This window comes from Coregonus lavaretus (genome assembly GCF_964263955.1).
Source record: "Coregonus lavaretus genome assembly, chromosome: 36".
NCBI classification, from domain to species: Eukaryota; Metazoa; Chordata; class Actinopteri; order Salmoniformes; family Salmonidae; genus Coregonus; species Coregonus lavaretus.
The window spans coordinates 26349899-26370789 of NC_140023.1; the positions used below are offsets into that span (position 1 = coordinate 26349899).

The 20891-nt window shown below is 43.4% G+C and overlaps 1 protein-coding gene across 1 annotated transcript; it reads left to right on the top strand.

Annotated features, from left to right (window-relative positions):
* Nucleotides 1-3173: 3173 nt before the first annotated feature.
* Nucleotides 3174-9626, top strand: LOC311111042 (mitogen-activated protein kinase 8-like; the record flags this gene model as incomplete). The annotated part of the gene is made up of 11 exons (XM_084153737.1): nucleotides 3174-3346; nucleotides 4422-4551; nucleotides 4951-5009; nucleotides 5305-5443; nucleotides 6761-6926; nucleotides 7118-7189; nucleotides 7983-8165; nucleotides 8247-8371; nucleotides 8527-8590; nucleotides 9049-9133; nucleotides 9458-9626. Exons 1-11 carry the CDS (start codon nucleotides 3219-3221, stop codon nucleotides 9624-9626), a joined length of 1320 nt encoding a protein of 439 aa, XP_084009863.1. The 5' UTR covers nucleotides 3174-3218.
* Between the last annotated feature and the right edge of the window lie 11265 nt (nucleotides 9627-20891).

Genomic DNA, 20891 nt, shown 5'->3' on the forward strand with positions numbered 1-20891 from the left:
GGCTATGCACCGGCTTTACGCACTGTGCCGCCAGTGCGCCTTCACAGACCGGTACGGCCCGTGCCTGCTCCTCGCACCAAACCAGTGGTGCGTGTCTCCAGTCCTGTACGGCCCGTACCTGCTCCTCGCACCAAACCAGTGGTGCGTGTCTCCAGTCCTGTACAGCCCGTACCTGCTCCTCGCACTAAACCAGTGGTGCGTGTCTCCAGTCCTGTACGGCCCGTACCTGCTCCTCGCACTAAACCAGTGGTGCGTGTCGCCAGCCCGGTGCGCCCCGTACCTGTTCCTCACACAAAACCAGTGGTGCGTGTCTCCAGTCCTGTACGGCCCGTGCCTGCTCCTTGCACCAAACCAGTGGTGCGTGTCGCCAGCCCGGTGCGCCCCATACCTGCTCCTAGCACTAAACCAGTGGTGCGTGTCGCAGCCTGGTACGCCCCGTACCTGCTCCTCGCACCAAACCAGTGGTGCGTGTCCACAGCCCAGTGTGTCATGGGCCAGCGCCCCGCACTTGCCGGGCTCCAGTGATGATCCATGGCACGAAGCCTCCAGTGATGATCCATGGCACGAAGCCTCCAGTGATGATCCATGGCACGAAGCCTCCAGTGATGATCCATGGCACGAAGCCTCCTGTGATGATCCATGGCACGAAGACTCCATTGATGGTCCATGGCCCGGAGCCTCCTGCGACGGTCAGCTGCTCCACTCCAGTGCCAGAGCAGTCCGCTCCACCGGTGCTTAGTCCAGCTCCAGTCAGCTGCTTCACTCCAGTGCCAGAGCAGTCTGCTCCACCGGTGCCTAGTCCAGCTCCGGTTATCTGCTCCCTACCAGAGCCGGGGCAGGCCACTTCACCGGTGCCCAGTCCGGGCCCGGTCGTCTACTCTTCCCCCATGCCGGAGCCATCTGCTCCACCGGGGTCCGAGCCGGAGCCAGACGTCAACCCCTCTCCAGGGTCGGGGTCTCCCACACCAGGGTCCAGACAGGACTTGGTGCATCGTGGGAGGACTGCTGGGCCGGGACCAGATGTCAGCCCCTCTCCAGGGTCGAGGGCTCCTACACCAGGGTCCAGACAGGACTTGGTGCATCGCGGGAGGACTGCTGGGCCGGGACCAGACGTCAGCCCCTCTCCAGGGTTGAGGGTTCCCACAACAGGGTCCAGACAGGGCTTGGTGCATTGTGGGAGGACTAAGAGGGGGAGCATCACGCTGGGGTCCAGACCGGACCGGGCGTGCAAAGGGGAGGCAGGATGGGAGAAGAGTTTACTGCCTACGTCACGTCCGGAGCCGGAGCCGCCACCGAGGTTAGATGCCCACCCGGACCCTCCCCTAATGAGTCAGGTTTTTGCGGCCGGAGTCCGCACCTTTGGGGGGGGGTACTGTCACGCCCTGACCTTAGAGATCACCTGTATTCTCTGTTTGGTTAGGTCAGGGTGTGATTTGGATACATTCTAGTGTATCTATATCTATGTTGGCCGGGTGTGGTTCCCAATCAGAGGCAGCTGTCGATCGTTGTCTCTGATTGGGGTTCATACTTAGGCAGCCATTTTGCCTACCTATGTTGTGGGATCTTGTTTCTGTTTAGGCTTGTTGCTGTTAGCCTTTAGAACTTCACGTTCAGTTGTTTTTGTTATTTTGTCAAGTGTTTATTTAATAAATTAAACATGTACGCATACCACGCTGCACCTTGGTCCGATCCTTTATACAACGAACGTGACACTGTGATGTGTTGTGTTGGATTTGACCCAAACCTTCGTTTTTCATTTAGGCCAGAAAGTTAAATATGCTGTCTTGAAGTACAGTATATCTTAAGGGCCATGTTGCAAACATTAGTGATTCATTTTTAGCACAGGATTCCTTCTTTTCACTCTGTCAAACAGGCCAGTAATGTAGAGTGAATGCAATGTTGTTGATCCATGCACAGTTTTCTCTCAGCTCAGCCAGTGAACTGTGGCTGTTTTATTTGGCCACAGTAATATCCCTGAACAGATTCCATTCTTTCCTGCAGCTCAGTTAGGAAGGAAGGCCAGATCCTCAGTGCCAGGGTGATATGATACACCACCTACAGATTATTTACCCAATGTGACCAACTCAAAGTGTCTATGAAATATTTTGTAACCTCCCCTGATATGTGCCTGTCTAAAAATGAATCACTGACATATTTTTAAAACTAATTGGTGGGTCTGCGGTCGACTCATTGTTTGAATATCACTGTCTAACAGAGGGACCTTACAAAGACAGGGTAAGTTAATAAATAATGAGAACCACTACTTATGCGAATAGGTGAAAATATTTGCTCTTCACACATCAAGGTGTGTAAAGACTTGCGCAATCAAGGTATCTTTGTTTTCTATTTGTTATTAATTTCAGAATATGTCTACAATTTTCCTTACGCTTTGAAAATGTGGAGTAGTTTATGTAGATCTGTAGGAAAAAATATATTTTAATCCCTTTTTAGATTTTAATTTAAGGCAGCAATATGTGACAACTGTGCAAGGGTGTGAAGACTTTCACTAGGCACTGTAATACAGTACCTCAACCAACAAATTCATTGAAAAGATAAGCACCGCAGATCTGGAAATTGCATGTTGCTTATTCTCCATTCATTTTGGATTGTGGCACATACACATGGCCTGGGACGTGGACTTATCTCACAAGAAAATTGCTTTTGATTTTTGAAAACATCTGATCATCTGATTTTGGAGTGTAATGACCCTTTAGGTTTAAGAAGGAAAACTGTAGCATTGGAGAAGGTTAATAAGAAGAATAGGTTAAAGCTAGAATCGTTAATTCGTGAAACTGCCATGTCCGTTCGGGATATTACTACAATAAAGAAGTTATTGCAAACAACAAACACATGTATTTTTTTCTCTGACATCATTGCACTCACGATAGGACAGCAGAATATGCACCCCAAAAAACTACCACACTGCCGAATGCTCCTCAGTTTTCATCAACAACAAAAAAACTATAACAAAGGCGCTGGGGGGCGAACAGTGGCGCGGTTTCCCTTAATGCGGATTCGATCTTAAAGATAGAAACATATACACTTCAGAACATACCGTAGCTACCTGTGTTCTGTAACCTAGCATATGTTATGCTCTCTCTCTCTTTCTCTTTCTGTGTGTGTGTGTGTGTTTGTGCACACTTGTGTGTGTGTGTGTGGGTCCATAGTACAGCGAGCCTAGTTTGGATGCCCAGAAATCAGCTCCTCCAGGTTTCATCATGAATAAAAACAAGCGAGGAGGAGAGAGGGAGTTCTACAGTTTAGATGTCGGAGATTCCACCTTCAAAGTTCTGAAGCGCTACCAGAATCTAAGGCCCATCGGCTCAGGAGCACAGGGAATCGTCTGGTAAGTGTAATCACTTTGCAATTACTATTTAATTGCTGAGAATAAAAACAATGTGCTGGTGGGCTCAAATGGGTAAAAACTATAAGGCCATGGAGACTTGGTACAAGGTACTCTTTGAAAAGTCTATGACTGGCAGAAAACTAAGGGGATGAAGGACACCCCTTGGTAATTACACATTTTTGGATTGGTATAGTCATTTTTGTCTATATATTTTTGTTATGCTATTATTCTTAATATTTTATATAATTTACTTTATGTTCACACCCCTGTTTCATTTCCTTATGTGGTATTATTTTGTTTATGTGACATGTTTTCTTATTGGTTCTTCTGCAACTCAAACGTGATTTATAGAGCCCCCATGTGGACATTACAAATTTTACGCCCTGATGAAGGCTGACACCCATGCCGAAATGCGTTGGCGTTTGTTTGTTATGTTTTTAACTATTTCTAACGAAATGCCAAGAAAATAAATGCTTTAATCAACAAGTTCATCCCTTCGTTTTCTTCAAGTGCCTTGATGGAAAATGTCAGCTCCACGATACATTTTTCAAAATAAAATATAATTTAGTGGTGGCCTTTATCCCATTAGTTTTTTCTGCCAGTCATATACTACTTCATGAATGTTTTAACAGCGGTTTGTACCAGGTAATTACCAGTAAACAATGGAATGCAAAATAAAGTGTTGCAGTGTATTGTTTTCAAATACTTTTTGTTTTATTTAGCCCCATGAAATACTTTTATTTGAGATTCAATTGGTTTCCAAGGTAACATACAATTTAAAGCTACATACCAAAGTACCCCACAGTTTTAATTTGTCTAAATACTGTGGTGCTGAATCAATGGAGGAAGGCTGATGCCAAAGCTGGTCTATCAATGGCAAAATGGACCATGGAATTCAGTCATTTGGAGAGTGAAGTCCTCTTTTTAGGTTACGTTTCAAGGTCACATGCTTTAAAAGACCCAATGAAAAGAAACACCAATCAGACATTCATTTAAATTCCTATTTTACAGTCTGTATCACACCATTGTTACAGAAGTGTTCATGTATTGCCATGTTCTTGGTCTTGCCTTTTAGCTCAGCGTATGACCACAACCTTGAGAGAAATGTGGCTATTAAGAAGTTGAGTCGGCCGTTCCAGAACCAGACGCATGCCAAGAGAGCGTACAGAGAACTGGTGTTAATGAAATGTGTAAATCACAAAAATGTAAGTCTGCCTACCAACACGAGTCAATGACTTCTTCCTGCTGTTCTATTATGTTCTAGATGAGACTCTATGACAATTATGCTCAATTATGTTTATGAATGGCCTGGCTGGACATAGAGAGGAAAGGAACAGTAGGAATATTCTTTTATGAATGCATAATAATACTTCAGATAGAACAGTAAACAGGCATTTGCCTTGGTAGCTTATATTGTGACTATACAGAGCACTAGAATGCGGTTTCAGTCAGTCAGCATCCAGGACTTTTTATTGTTATATTGCATAATACATTTGAAATTGAATTGATTACAAACGTGTTATGATGGACTGTTTTTCTTATATTGAGGAAACTAATCTAGCAAGCATCCTGTATGACTCGTGTGTTTGTTGTTACCTCTACAGATCATTGGCCTATTAAACGTATTCAGCCCACAAAAATCATTAGAAGAATTTGCAGATGTGTAAGTACATTAATTGGTGTAGAATAACATGATAAACCTTTGACAGTGTAGGTTACATGCTGTTAGGAATTAAGACATAGGAGGATCTTTTGAACTGTCTGTCATCAATGACAGAATGACTCTGCTATTACCAGAATAACTGTGAAATCTCTCTGCCAGCGCATATCCCTCTCTGTTCAAGCCATCCAGCTGGCTCCACAGTTACCTCATGATGTGGGTGTGTGCGCCCGCTTGTGTTTGTGTGTGTGTCTGCGCCTGTGCGGGTATATCCTCATCTCTCTTCCTACCTGTGTAGATACATTGTGATGGAGCTGATGGATGCCAACCTGTGCCAAGTGATTCAGATGGAGCTGGACCATGAGAGGTTGTCCTACCTGCTCTACCAGATGCTGTGTGGCATCAAACATCTCCACAATGCCGGCATCATACACAGGGTAAGGCTCAAACTGGCTCATACACGCTAACGCTAAGCTAACATGTAGACACGGGGTACGGCTCAGGGTAACACTAAGCTAATAATGTAGCGATTATGTAGCTCGTCATTATCATTTGTAGCTCGTCATTACAAATTCTGGGGCATTTTTGTATTTCCAGGAAAAGTAAGCTCAAAGCTCCGAATACAGTAACTCCTCCACAAATAGTAGGTGATAATGTCAGAGCTTTGATGTTGGCTAAATCCACGGGAGATCAAGAGGAACCTGCTAATGATCTAAACACTGCTTTTGCGTCCGAAATGGCACCCTATTCCCGGGCTCCAGTCAAAGTAGTGCGCTTTATAGGGAGGGATAGATAGGGTGCCATTTGGGATACATATTTGGAGCGTGTACACCTTAGACAAGGATGGGAAAAACCCAATAACCACCGAGATCATTATGAGATTCATCTAGATTTGTCACGATCGTCGACAGATGCGGACCAAGGCGCAGCGTGATAGGCGTACATACTTTATTTGTACACAACAAGAACCAAAACAATAAACAATACGTGAAGTCCTAGGTCAAAACACAAACCTTACGGAACAAGATCCCACAATGACTAGTGAAAACAGGCTGCCCAAGTATGGATCCCAATCAGAGACAACGAGCTACAGCTGTCTCTGATTGGGATCCACCCTGGCCAACATAGAAATACACGATCTAGAACGACAAACCTAGAAAACTAAACAAGGAAAAATCCACACCCTGGCTCAACATTTAAGAGTCCCCAGAGCCAGGGCGTGACAAGATTCTAGAACACTGTAACTGGTTTGTATGTCATGCTTCTAAGCTGCTAGCATACAAGCAAATCTGTGAAAGATGACTCACTACACTATTGTAGTTAAAATGGTGTGACTCATTACTGTTGTGAATATGGTGAGGAATATGGATGCTGACGGTTTTATAATATATTATGATGACGACACCAACATAGCTTCACTGATGTCCCCCATCTGTCTCTCTCATTGTTTGGGGAGCATTATGTTCCCTTACTATAATAGCGAAAACATATTGCCAAGACTGCAATGATGCTCTCTGATGGAATTGTCTGCCAGAGTCTTTTAGTCTTTGCGCTGGAACACACTTCCCAGGCTACAGCCCAAAACAAAAGAATGGTGGTGTGCAGCTGACAGTCGCCTAATGACAGTTTTGGGTTGATTGTCCTGTGTAGGTGTCTGGGCCTTAAAGTATGCTGCTGCTATTGATGATGATGATGATGAGGATGATGATGAGGACAACGATGATAATGATGATCTCTCTTTGTCCCTCCTCTAGGATCTGAAGCCCAGTAACATTGTGGTGAAATCAGACTGTACATTGAAGATCTTGGACTTTGGCTTGGCTCGGACAGCGGCTACAGGTTTACTGATGACCCCCTACGTAGTGACCAGATACTACAGAGCACCAGAGGTCATACTGGGGATGGGCTACCAGGCCAACGGTCAGTACCTGTCAATCAAGCAACTAATCAATTGATCAATCAATCAAGCAAATATTCATTCTACCCATAATGATTGTATGCATTAACCACCACTGCAGAAACAATGGTCTCTTTATTAACTGCTAAAATCTAATTAGCTTGTTTCTGTGTCATCCCCCCCCCCCCCCCTCTCTTCTCCATGTTGTAAACAGTGGACATATGGTCTGTGGGGTGTATTCTGGCAGAAATGGTCCGCCACAAAATCCTGTTCCCAGGAAGGGACTGTATCCTTAGTGCTTCTGGCTGTGAATCATCTCCTTAAGTAATAAAACAGTTTGCCAGTTTGCCACCATTAAATAATAAATAAAACAGTTTGCCACCATTTCTCTTCAGTCTCTCAGTTTCCGAGATGGAAAATGAATTTCACATCCTGATTTCCTGCTTTTTCCTTCCCATTTGACAGAGGTCTCCGTCGCTCGAGACTGGCAGATGCTGCATCCATTTTCACTCTCATTTACCCGATTTACTCATTCATGCTTTGCTTTTTCTCCTTCATTCACCAGATTTATCCCTCTTTCCATTTTCTGATTTATTTGTGATATCCATTTTTTGTAATCCATTCACTTTTTACTCTCTAATTTCCTTCCCCTGTTTTTCATTTTTTCTCTCCGTTGTGTTTGCATGTCATCTCTCCATTCATCGGGTAGTGGACGTGTGGTCAGTGGGCTGCATTGTGGCTGAGATGGTCAGAGGTAATGTGTTGTTCCCAGGCACTGACCGTATCCTTTCCTCTTTTACCGTGATATCATTTTATCCTGTCTGTGTGTTTTTACCATCAACCACTTCCCTATGGAGCACTCCTTATGCATGCCACCCACCATCATATCCACCATATCCAAATACAGCCACACTCCCATCCTCCCTCCCCAATAACCACCTCAGCTTCTGCCAGTACACAGAGATAGTTCTAGAAAACAGAGATAGTTCTGGAAAAGTAGTTCACTAACAAAGTAATAGTGTGTGTTTGTGGAGAAGGCTGTATCTGTGTGTACTGTTTCCCTAACTCCACCTGCTCAGACATTGACCAGTGGAACAAGGTGATAGAGCAGCTCGGGACTCCGCCCCAGGAGTTCCTGATGAAGCTCAACCAATCAGTAAGGACGTATGTAGAGAACAGGCCGCTCTACGCAGGATACAGCTTCGACAAACTCTTCCCTGATGTCCTCTTCCCTGCAGACTCAGAACACAACAAATTGAAAGGTACTGGAGGCGTTGTGTGTGTGGGTAGGGTGTGTGTGTATGCTCGTGCTGGTCTGAACTATATTTTCTCTCCATTCCCAGCGAGCCAGGCCAGAGACCTGCTGTCTAAGATGTTGGTGATCGACTCGTCTAAGAGGATCTCGGTGGACGAGGCCCTGAAACACCCCTATATCAACGTGTGGTACGACCCAGCAGAAGTGGAGGCGGTAAGTGTTTAACAAGTGGTACGATCTATTGGAGGGGGAACTTGGAAATTGGACTGAAACGGTTGACACTTTTAGTCAGAAGAGTGAACTACGGTTGATGGTTTGATGTAGGGACCTTCTCTACTCTCTTTCTTTTGCTTTCTTTTTCCTCTCAGCCCCCTCCAAAGATCACAGACAAGCAGCTGGATGAGCGAGAGCATACGGTGGAGGAGTGGAAAGGTTAGAGACGTTACTACAACTATCACTTTTCGCTAGACATGGGTCACATACATATGTCAACTACTTTGAAATACTTGAACGAATTGAACATACAGTATATGCTCGATTTATCTTGGAGTTTGCACTTTTAGGACTTCATTTTGGTTCCATTGTACAAGAGTAGCTTTCACTTTTCACTACAACATTTTCACTGTAATGTTGACATTTGACTTGTTTTACGACTTTTCCATGTTATGTTATGGTGTGAAACGTGATGCTGCAGAGCTGGCCAGGTTTAAAGGCTGGGTGTAAATATCACTGTCACCGGGTTCGCCTGGCTCAGGGTCCAATAGGATGAGGTCACATTGATACTGACCCCCCAATGGGTGTTTATGATCTTCTCCCGGTGGTGATTTCTGTATTTTGTTACTTGTCATGAGGGCAAATCTCTCTCCCTCCCTCCCTTCCCTGTCTTCTAGACCTGATCTGGAAGGAGGTGTATGAGTGGGACGAATGGACCAAGCAGAATGGAGTGATCAGAGGACAACCTCCTCCTTTAGGTTAGTTAACACTGTTTCTGATGTTTTTTTATTTTACGTATGTGAGCTGGTCTCTGCTGTTATTGTATTAAATGTCACTCTGAAAACACCATGAATAAAACGCAGTTACTGAAAGAGAGCATGCAGAGCTGACTCATAGGAGGGAGGTGAATAATGTATTTGGATGCTGTAGGGGGGTTGCTGTACCCCTTACAGACTCAGAGGGGTTCTTCCGGCACTCTATGGTGTGTGCCACACAGGTGTATCTTGCAGGACAGTGTGTGTGTTTGTGCATGTGCGTGCTAGTACCTAGTACAGGTGTATCAGTCATCCTGTGTGTTTCTCGCAGCACAGGTGCAGCAGTGATTGACAGCTCCCCTCAGCCCGCCTCATCCTCCTCCTCGGCCAATGACGTATCCTCCATGTCGACTGAGCCCAGTGACCCCACCATGACCTCTGACACGGATAGCAGCCTGGACAGCCACACCTCCCTGGGAGCACTGGCCTGCTGCAGATAACACACGCACACACGCACACACGCACACACGCACACACACACACACACACACACACACAGCCCCAGCCCTACACATCCGGTAGTTTGAGACACTTAAGGGTCCTTCGTTTCTTTTTGAAATTTAATTTTTTCTTTTTTTAATTTCTCTGTCTCCTATATTCTGTATTGCTGATTGTGTACATGCTGTAAATTATTTATTTATTTTATTGGGTCAGCTTCTGTCCCTCCAAGCTGTGTACAGTATGTCTATGCTGTAAATTATAGTCTTTTGGATCTTACAGTGGATGGAACTTTTTCCCCTTTTCTCTATTAGAAAGTGTTTCCTTACAAACACATATTATTTTATTTTCTAGTATTTAGTGTTCATCTCAATTTATGTGGATCCTAAAAACCATTGAACACATTTCGACACCCTGTTACTCTGCCCACCCCTAGCTGTAGTGTTCTGTAGTCATGGCTACAACATTAATTTCTGCACTAGTAGAACATCTCTTTATTTATTATTTGACTGTAATTGTAACGTTTTTGGGTGTTGGATCTGGAGAGAGCATTGTTATCGAATGTTAATGAACAGATATGGGAAGGCAATAAATAACCTGGCCCAAATACCTTTGACACTTTCCCCTCTTTGTTGCATTACTTATTCAACCAGTTACAATTTTCTCCCTGCCCTTCCTACTTGTGCCTAACCCTTCGATGTTTGCAGATCTGATCATTCTGGATAAGTATAAACACCAGTACAGTTCTGGAAACATTAAATGATTGTGGCCAAGGGTAAGGGACCAATTTGAGACAAATTGGCTGTTATGTTTTATTGGTGGGGCCAGGAGTCTTTCCTCAGGTCACATGACCAGGAAAAACCCCTAGCCCTATTCATTTGATTTGATTTAAGTGCTCTTACAGCTGTCTGTGTTTTTAACCCCTCTCTATCTCGCTCTGCTGTAGAGGCACTCAAGAGTGTTTTGTTAGTTTAGTAAGCCTTAGCTCCTCTCTCTGTTAGAGGACTTGGTTTTTATTAACTACCTCGCCTATATGAGTTTCTGATTGACATAACAGTCCACAGTCTTAAAAAACAGATGTGAATAAAGTTTTAGTTGTATTTATTTGTACCATTATCAATGTTAGGAGACTGCTAGTATTGTAAGTATTCGCTGGGCACAGACGTCAATTCAACGTCTATTCCATGTTGGTTCAACGTAATTTCATTGAAATGACGTGGAAACAACGTTGATTCAACCCGTGTGTACTATGTATATACATTTATTTTTGTTTTATTTTCAGTTGATGTGCAATATCAATGATTTGTAGACTATAGAGTAGGTAGTGAGTGGTTGATTTGTATGCTAGATGGATGTTCTCCAGGGGTTTGAAAAGGTTTGCCGCCAGCCATGTTTTCCTTTTTCTAGATGAAGACGTATTTGATGGCTCGATTCCAAACCGATCTCTCACCCCCCTTCTCGCTGTTCAATCCCTATATGCCCTGTGTATTTTTGGAACTGGGCCCCATCCCTGGCTGTGGTCAGGCCTATCACACACCAGAAACATGGCTGCGTTCAGGAGGGCTCAATGCTTTGGAACGTTCAGATGGAATCTGTGGAATCCGTCTAGTAAGTTTCACCCTCCTGAACGCAACCCAGGTTTCGTGGTGTTTTCTGCGAAGGCCAGTTGTATAAATTTTAGCCTTTTGATCTGGACAAGGCCTCACTACAGACTTAATGTACACACTGGAAACAGTTAGACAATGTCAACCTGCAACTCCTGCAAATAAAGGGTTGAATTTGATTATGTTTGAATTGTTTTTTATTCTCAACGCATACTTCTTGTAAGGACATTCGTTTATGTTGACAAATGAATGGAGGCTTTCACTAGAGTCTGTTCAGTCTTGGGACATGTACCTGATACCACTATGATAAACAAGGCTAATTTTTTAAAATCAGAAACAACAGTCACTAAACTTTTCTGTGGTGTGGTGAAACTGTGGCGTGGTAAAAGTTGTCTGGTTCAGAGGAGTATTCAAGTGCGGGAATAGAGATTCAGCATCTCTCAGACTAGAATATTTGGAACGCCTGAGGTAGATTTTTTAACAGTGTTAGTTCAGTAAGGATCAAATGTAACCATTTAGAGGGCTATCTTTAACGGGATCACTAACAGTCTAGCACACAGGGGCTAGACTGTTAATCCGATCAGCTGTAGATCTGCGTTATAACGTGCTTGACATTTAAAGCTAATTTCCCCACAGTTACTTAGCATGACAATGCATACGGAGTGATAGACAGCCGTAGACATATGGGCTGTATCACAACAATCTTGAGCAACCTCTGAATGAATACTCCAGGGTCCGGTTTCCTGGACACATATTAAGCCCAGTCCTGGACTAAAAAGCACTTTCAATGGAGCTTCTCAATTGAGATTGCATTTTAGTCTAGGACTAGGCTTAATCTGTGTCCAGAAAACGGCCCCCTAATGCACAAGCAGAGAGACACTTAGGTCGTGTTCATTAGAGCACACAGTAGCAAAGCAGCGGATTAGAAACAATAGTATTTCTTATTGGACAAGTTCAGATAGTACCTCTCTGTTTCATTCTTCCATTTTGTGCCTACTGAACATGATCCTGTTGTCACCACTCCTGTGCCCATGTCTGAGGGTAGCAGAATTAAACTCACTTGATGGACAAGCTCGCCTGAGACCTGACCCGTGTTAGCTCCCATAGTGAATGCCTACCCACTGGGCACACCACGTAATTTCAACATTGAACAGTTGGTAATATTTGGTTGAGATGTTGCTCAATGAGATTACAACAATTCACCCACTCAAAAGACAGCCAAAAGTTAGTTGAATTTCCAATGTGTTATCACTATGCTTTCAACCATCTAAAAGCAGAACCAAATTCCAATGAAAAACAATGTCAGATTTTTGGTTTTGTTGTCACCCAAATGCCTATCACTGTGGTTTCAACCATTTAATAGCACAGCAAAGTTAAAATGGGAATACAAAGTCAGATATGTTGTTATTTACTGTATACAACAGATTGTGTTATCACTGTGCTTCATGTAATAGCGGAACCAAATGACCTGGATTGCAGTTGAGATTACATTAAAAGTAGGCCTACATGATGCAAGTGATCAATGCCGTTCGAGATTCTGAGTCATAGGCAAAATTGCCATGGGTTATGGGGGGACATGTCTCCCCGAATATTCCAAACAGTTAGATTCGTCCACACTAATAATTTAGATTCGTCCCCCCCCCCCCCTAAAAAAGGTTGACATAAGCAATGGCAAAATGTGTAGAATTGCAGGAAATTAGCTTTAACGGTCGACTTAAGGTCACAAAAAGGCACACCCCATTTTCAAATAGAAATGGGGTGTGCCTTTGGTGGTTTATTGATGTGTCATTCTGGTCATGTGTGCCGCGACCGACGTAGCTAGTTCGTTAGCTAAGCTAGCCACTTGTAGCTAGCCGGTAACTCCTCCAGTATGTGTTGACATCATTTCAAATGTTTTGTTTTTGGACGGAAGCTGTAGAGATCAGTAAAAAATGGCACTTCTTTAGCCAAACATCTTAATTCATCCCCCCAAAACTTCAAGCATTAAATGACCTGGTATGATGGTGCAATGATCAGTTATACAGTTTAAATCTGTTATTTTTGCATTTTTGCCCAAAGTCGACCTTCAAAGTAACTGTCCAGTGTTGCCAGATTTCTATGAAATATGACCGATAATTAATTACAATATGAGTGAAATGGTCATTAAGAATGTTAATAAGCAGCTTTTCTGTGTTGGAATGGTGTGGGCGTACCCCAACAACAGAAGGGTGTGGGCGTATACCTGTTATTAAAAATATTAATGTAAATAAACCACTGATTGGCCAGCTCATCCTCCTTAGGAGGATGGCGTCATCCTCTATGAGGAAATTGCAAGCATTTTTTAAACAGTCAGTTTGAGATACAAGTTTGAGGTGAGGTTTTTGAAGTGTTTTTCTCCAGTTCATGCTTTGGCCACAAATACGAGTTTAGAATGAGTCAACAACATTATTTGGGTATGAGTTAACAGAATATTACGTTTTAAAAGAGAGATTTTCACTGGACAGTTACTTAAAAATGCAACATTTTCTCTCCACCTCATGGCAAGATGTGTAGAGTTGCAGAAAGTGTACGTTAAAACTGCAACATTTTCTCTCAGCGCGTAAAAATCGTCTGTCCTGGTTGCAACACTCACTACCAAGTTCCAAACTGCCTCTAGAAACAACGTCAGCACAATAACTGTTCGTCGGGAGCTTCATGAGATGGGTTTCCATGGCCAAGCAGCCGCACACAAGCCTAAGATCACTATGCGGAATGCCAAGCGTCGGCGGGAGTGTTGTAAAGCTCGCCGCCATTGGACTCTGGAGCAGTGGAAACGTGTTCTCTGGAGTGATGCATCACGCTTCACCATCTGGCAGTCCAACGGACCAATCTGGGTTTTGCGGATGCCAGGAGAACGCTACCTGCCCCAATGCATAGTGCCAACTTTAAAGTTTGGTGGTGGAGGAATAATGGTCTGGGGCTGTGTTTCATGGTTCGGGCTAGTTCCAGTGAAGGGAAATCATAACGCTGCAGCATACAATGACATTCTAGACAATTCTGTGCTTTCAATTTGGGGAAGGCCCTTTCCTGTTTCAGCATGACAATGCCCCCATGCACAAAGCGAGGTCCATACAGAAATGGTTTGTGGAAATCGGTGTGGAAGAACTTGACTGGCCTCGAACAGTGCCCTGACCTCAACCCCATCGAACACCTTTGGGATGAATTGGAACGCCGATTACGAGCCAGGCCTAATCGCCCAACATCAATGCCCGACCTCACTAATGCTCTTGTGGCTGAATGGAAGCAAGTCCCCGCAGCAATGTCCCAACATCCAGTGGAAAGCCTTCCCAGAAGAGTGGAGGCTGTTATACTGTAGCAGCAAAGACGGGACCAACTTCATATTAATGCCCATGATTTTGGAATGAGATGTTCGATGAGCAGGTGTCCACATGTAGTGTATATAGCTAGATAGCTAGACAGTTGCATACAGGTAGATACCGTAATAGCTTGCTTTGTCCCGCAATGAACCATTGTTTACAGATGGCTCATTGCGGGACGAAGCAACGTTAAGCCAGCTAGCTGAGCTGGCCAGTTGCATTCTGCTGTTAATGTTGATTGCTGATGTGCTCAGGTATGCATAACATGATGATAATGTTTTTAATGTTTGCCAGTATGTCATGTTTAACTAGCTAGCTACCTAAAATAGACACTGTGGTGCGAATGCTAATCAAACTCCATGTTTCGTTGTAGGGACACATGCTAAGTTGTCTAGCTAGTTAGCCACGATGAAATGATAGCTAAATAGCTAGCTAGCTATTCGATTTTAGATTTCAAGGTCACTTTTTTTGCATCTTGAACTAATTGGCTAGCTAGATGAATACCATTTACATCCAGCCAGCTGGTAATTATGAAGCTGAATGTTTGCTAAATCTACCTAGTTATCTTGTATCTGCATTGCCATTGTTGGTCTGGAAGCAGGTTAAGTGTGTCCAGGGCATTTTGGTACAGCTGTAAATCAAATCAAATCAAATTTTATTTGCCACATGCGCCGAATACAACAGGTGTAGACATTACAGTGAAATGCTTACTTCCAAGCCCTTAACCAACAATGCCGTTTTTTAAAGAAAAAGTAAAATAAAAAAAGTGTTAAGTAAATAAATACAAGCAAATAACTAAAGAGCAGCAGTAAAATAAAATAACAGTAGGGAGGCTATATACAGGGGGGTACCGGTACAGAGTCAATGTGCGGGGGCACTGGCTAGTCGAGGTAATTGAGAGAATAGGTACATGTGGGTAGAGTTAAAGTGGCTATGCAATAATAAACAAAGTAGCATCAGCGTAAAAGAGGGGGATGGGGTGGGGTGGAGGGGCAGTTCAAATAGTCCGGTAGCCATGATTAGCTGTTCAGGAGTCTTATGGCTTGGGGGTAGAAGCTGTTGAGAAGCCTTTTGGACCTAGACTTGGCGCTCTGGTACCGCTTGCCGTGTGGTAGCAGAGAGAACAGTCTATGACTAGGGTGGCTGGAGTCTTTGACAATTTTTAGGGCCTTCCTCTGACACCGCCTGGTATAGAGGTCCTGGATGGCAGGAAGCTTGGCCCCAGTGATGTACTGGGCCGTACACACTACCCTCTGTAGTGCCTTGCGGTCGGAGGCCGAGCAGTTGCCATACCAGGCGGTGATGCAACCAGTCAGGACGCTCTCGATGGTGCAGCTGTATAACTTTTTGAGGATCTGAGGACACATGCAAAATCTTTTCAGTCTCCTGAAGGGGAATAGGCTTTGTCGTGCCCTCTTCACGACTGTCTTGGTGTGTTTCGACCATGACAGTTTGTTGGTGATGTGGACACCAAGGAACTTGAAGCGCTCAACCTGTTCCACTATAGCCCCGTCGATGAGAATGGTGGCGTGCTCAGTCAACAGGCAATAACAAGCTTTAGGACATTCATTAATTCATGTTTTAACCTAATTTTCTGAAATTTGTCTTTCAGCATTAATATGCTCTCCACCACCTGTACAAGGAGATGATTGACGGTGAACAAGTAAAACTTCAGATATGTTGTCTTTGTACTTTGAGCTTATTGCTTGAACTTGGGGGTCAATTATTGTTATTGCTGGTATGTAAGGTTTTAATGTCTTGTCTAATTTTGTCTGCTTTCCTCCTTTACAACTTTAATCGTCTGGAGCCTGGTGTTGTTGTGGCCAAGGAGCTTTCACTCAGAAGGAGCCAGGTTTCAGCTGCTGTGCAATGTTGAAGTCCTTCCTCCCAGAGATGTGAAAGCATCTCCCTGACTGGACACAACCCGGCAAACATATATTTTTGAGGAGATCAGGACTTTTGCAATGAAAGGGCTATGGACATTTCATGTCCTGCTCCAAAGGGCAGAACAGAAATATGCTCTCAGGCTAGATTCCTTTGTTCATAACATGACCTGAACCAAAGTTACTCAAAGGATCTTATGATATACAGTGGGGGAAAAAAGTATTTAGTCAGTCACCAATTGTGCAAGTTCTCCCACTTAAAAAGATGAGAGAGGCCTGTAATTTTCATTATAGGTACACGTCAACTATGACAGACAAAATGAGAAAAAAAATTCCAGATATTCACATTGTAGGATTTTTAATGAATTTATTTGCAAATTATGGTGGAAAATAAGTATTTGGTCAATAACAAAAGTTTCTCAATACTTTGTTATATACCCTTTTTTGGCAATGACACAGGTCAAACGTTTTCTGTAAGTCTTCACAAGGTTTTCACACACTGTTGCTGGTATTTTGGCCCATTCCTCCATGCAGATCTCCTCTAGAGCAGTGATGTTTTGGGGCTGTCGCTGGGCAACACAGACTTTCAACTCCCTCCAAAGATGTTCTATGGGGTTGAGATCTGGAGACTGGCTAGGCCACTCCAGGACCTTGAAATGCTTCTTACGAAGCCACTCCTTCGTTGCCCGGGCAGTGTGTTTGAGATCATTGTCATGCTGAAAGACCCAGCCACGTTTCATCTTCAATACCCTTGCTGATGGAAGGAGGTTTTCACTCAAAATCTCACGATACATGGCCCCATTCATTCTTTCCTTTACACGGATCAGTCGTCCTGGTCCCTTTGCAGAAAAACAGCCCCAAAGCATGATGTTTCCATCCCCATGCTTCACAGTAGGTATGGTGTTCTTTGGATGCAACTCAGCATTCTTTGTCCTCCAAACACAACGAGTTGAGTTTTTACCAAAAAGTTCTATTTTGGTTTCATCTGACCATATGACATTCTCCCAATCCTCTTCTGGATTATCCAAATGCACTCTAGCAAACTTCAGACGGGCCTGGACATGTACTGGCTTAAGCAGAGGGACACGTCTGGCACTGCAGGATTTGAGTCCCTGGCGGCGTAGTGTGTTACTGATGGTAGGCTTTGTTACTTTGGTCCCAGCTCTCTGCAGGTCATTTACCAGATCCCCCCCGTGTGGTTCTGGGATTTTTGCTCACCGTTCTTGTGATAATTTTGACCCCACGGGGTGAGATCTTGCGTAGAGCCCCAGATCGAGGGAGATTATCAGTGGTCTTGTATGTCTTCCATTTCCTAATAATTGCTCCCACAGTTGATTTCTTCAAACCAAGCTGCTTACCTATTGCAGATTCAGTCTTCCCAGCCTGGTGCATGTCTACAATTTTGTTTCTGGTGTCCTTTGACAGCTCTTTGGTCTTGGCCATATTGGAGTTTGAAGTGTGACTGTTTGAGGTTGTGGACAGGTGTCTTTTATACTGATAACAAGTTCAAACAGGTGCCATTAATACAGGTAACGAGTAGAGGACAGAGGAGCCTCTTAAAGAAGAAGTTACAGGTCTGTGAGAGCCAGAAATCTTGCTTGTTTGTAGGTGACCAAATACTTATTTTCCACCATAATTTGCAAATAAATTCATAAAAAATCCTACAATGTGATTTTCTGGATTTCTTTTCTCAATTTGTCTGTCATAGTTGACGTATACCTATGATGCAAATTACAGGCCTCTCTCATCTTTTTAAGTGGGAGAACTTGCACATTTGGTGGCTGACTAAATATTTTTTCCCCCACTGTATGTTGGCCGGTGTGGTTCCCAATCAGAGGCAGCTGTAGCTCGTTGTCTCTGATTGGGGACCTTACTTAGGCATCCTATTGGCACTAGTGGGTTGTGGGATCTTTTTCCGTATAAGGTATGTTGTTTGTGTCTACCTTGGACTTCACGTTTCGTTTAGTTTGTTGTTTTGTCGTTGTGTTTATTCTGTATAATAAACATGTATGCATATCACGCTGCGCCTTGGTCCGTCCCGTCCTTTAACGAGCGTGACACAACCCTTAAAAAAAAACATGAAAAAAGCTTGGGTGTCAGGCACACGTGAACAAATCACATATAACATTATAATATATTTCTTTACATGTGAAATGTTCACGAGTCTGACGTGGTTTTCGGACACGTTATTTTTCTCACCACTTCCAGCTACATCTGGTCTCTCATCCAGGGACTGAACAGGACCAATGCTGCTTAGCTTCAGAGGCAAACCAGCAGTGCGATGCAGGGTGCTATGTTGCTAGAATGAATGTGCTAAAACTTGCAACTGGAAAAAAGGCAGCAAAAGCAAAGGCCAGGATAACATAACCAAAGATAGGGAAAATTGCAGGAAAGAGGGAGACGTTTTATTTAATTGCGTTATCATAAAATGTTTCACTGAAAACAATTTTTTTGCATCCATTTACAATTCATTTGCTCTCGCATTACATTTTTTTCCCTTGCAATATTTCACATGGGAATATTTCATGGATTGAACAACTGAATATGGCAACATTCAGGATGAATCAAACTGTATTTTTTTATTCACCAATATTTTGTACATAAAGGCTCTCCAAATCTTTTTTTTTTATATTCATAAATACTTTCCTATCCCTAAATAATACAAGATAAGAGCATTTTTTAATCTACCAATAGATACTGAAAAGGAGACAAATATGTGTGTATTTACATGGCTTTTTTTAATTGATGTCAAATATTCTGAACCGTTCTCTACATACAGTGCCTTCGAAAAGTATTCAGGCCCCGTGACGTCTTCCACAAATTGTTTTACATTAATAAAAAAAAATAAAAAAAATGTATGTATGTATCCTCAGCAATCTACAGTCGTGGTCAAAAGTTTTGAGAATGACACAAGTATTGGTCTTCACAAAGTTTGCTGCTTCAGTGTTTTTAGATATTTTTGTCAGATGTTACTATGGTATACTGAAGTATAATTACAAGCATTCCATAAGTGTCAAAGGCTTTTATTGACAATTACATTAAGTTTATGCAAAGTGTCAATGTTTGCAGTGTTGACCCTTCTTTTTCAAGACCTCTGCAATCCGCCCTGGCATGCTGTCAATTAACTTCTGGGCCACATCCTGACTGATGGCAGCCCATTCTTGCATAATCAATGCTTTTTTGGGATTAAGTTCATTTTCATGGCAAAGAGGGACTTTGCAATTGATTGCAATTCATCTGATCACTCTTCATAACAATCTGGAGTATATGCAAAATGCCATCATAAAAACTGAGGCAGCAGACTTTGTGAAAATTAATATTTGTGTCATTCTCAAAACTTTTGATCACGACTGTACACACAATACCCCATAATGACAAAGCGAAAACAGTTTTTTAGAAATGTGTGCAAATTTATAAAATATAAAAAACAGAAATACCTTATTTACATAAGCATTCAGACCCTTTGCTATGAGACTCAAAATTGAACTCAGATTCATCCTGTTTCCTTTGCTCATCGTTGAGATGTTTCTACAACTTGATTAGAGTCCACCTGTGGTAAATTCAATTGATTGGACATGATTTGGAAAGGCACACACCTGTCTATATAAGGTCCCAAAGTTGACAGTGCATGTCAGAGCAAAAACCAAGCGATGAGGTCGAAGGAATTGTCTGTAGAGCTCCGAGACAGGATTGTGTCGAGGCACAGATCTGGGGAAGGGTACCAAAAAATGTCTGCAGCATTGAAGGTCCCCAATAACACTGTGGCCTCCATCATTCTTAAATGGAAGAAGTGTGGAACCACCAAGACTCTTCCTAGAGCTGGCCGCCTGGCCAAACTGAGCAATTGGGGGAGAAGGGCCTTGGTCAGGGAGGTGACCAAGAACCCGATGGTCACTCTGACAGAGCTCTAGAGCTCCTCTGTGGAGATGGGAGAACCTTCCAGAAGGACAACCATCTCTGCAGCACTCCACCAATTAGGCCTTTATAGCAGCGTGGCCAGACGGAAGCCACTCCTCAGTAAAAAGGCACATGACAGCCTGCTTGGAGTTTGCCAAAAGGCACCTAAAGACTCTCAGACAATGATAAACAAGATTGTCTGGTCTGATGAAACAAAGATTGAACTCTTTGGCCTGAATGCCAAGCGTCACGTCTGGAGAAAACCTGGCACCATCCCTACGGTGAAGCATGGTGGTGGCAGCATCATGCTGTGGGGATGTTTTTCAGCGGCAGGGACTGGGAGACTAGTCAGGATCGAGGCAAAGATAAATGGAACAAAGTACAGAAAGATCCTTGATGAAAACCTGCTCCAGAGTGCTCAGGACCTCAGACTGGGGTGAAGGTTCACCTTCCAACAGGACAATGACCCTAAACCCACATTCAAGACAACGCAGGAAAGGCTTCGGAAAAAGTATCTGAATGTCCCTGATTGGCCCAGCCAGAGCCCG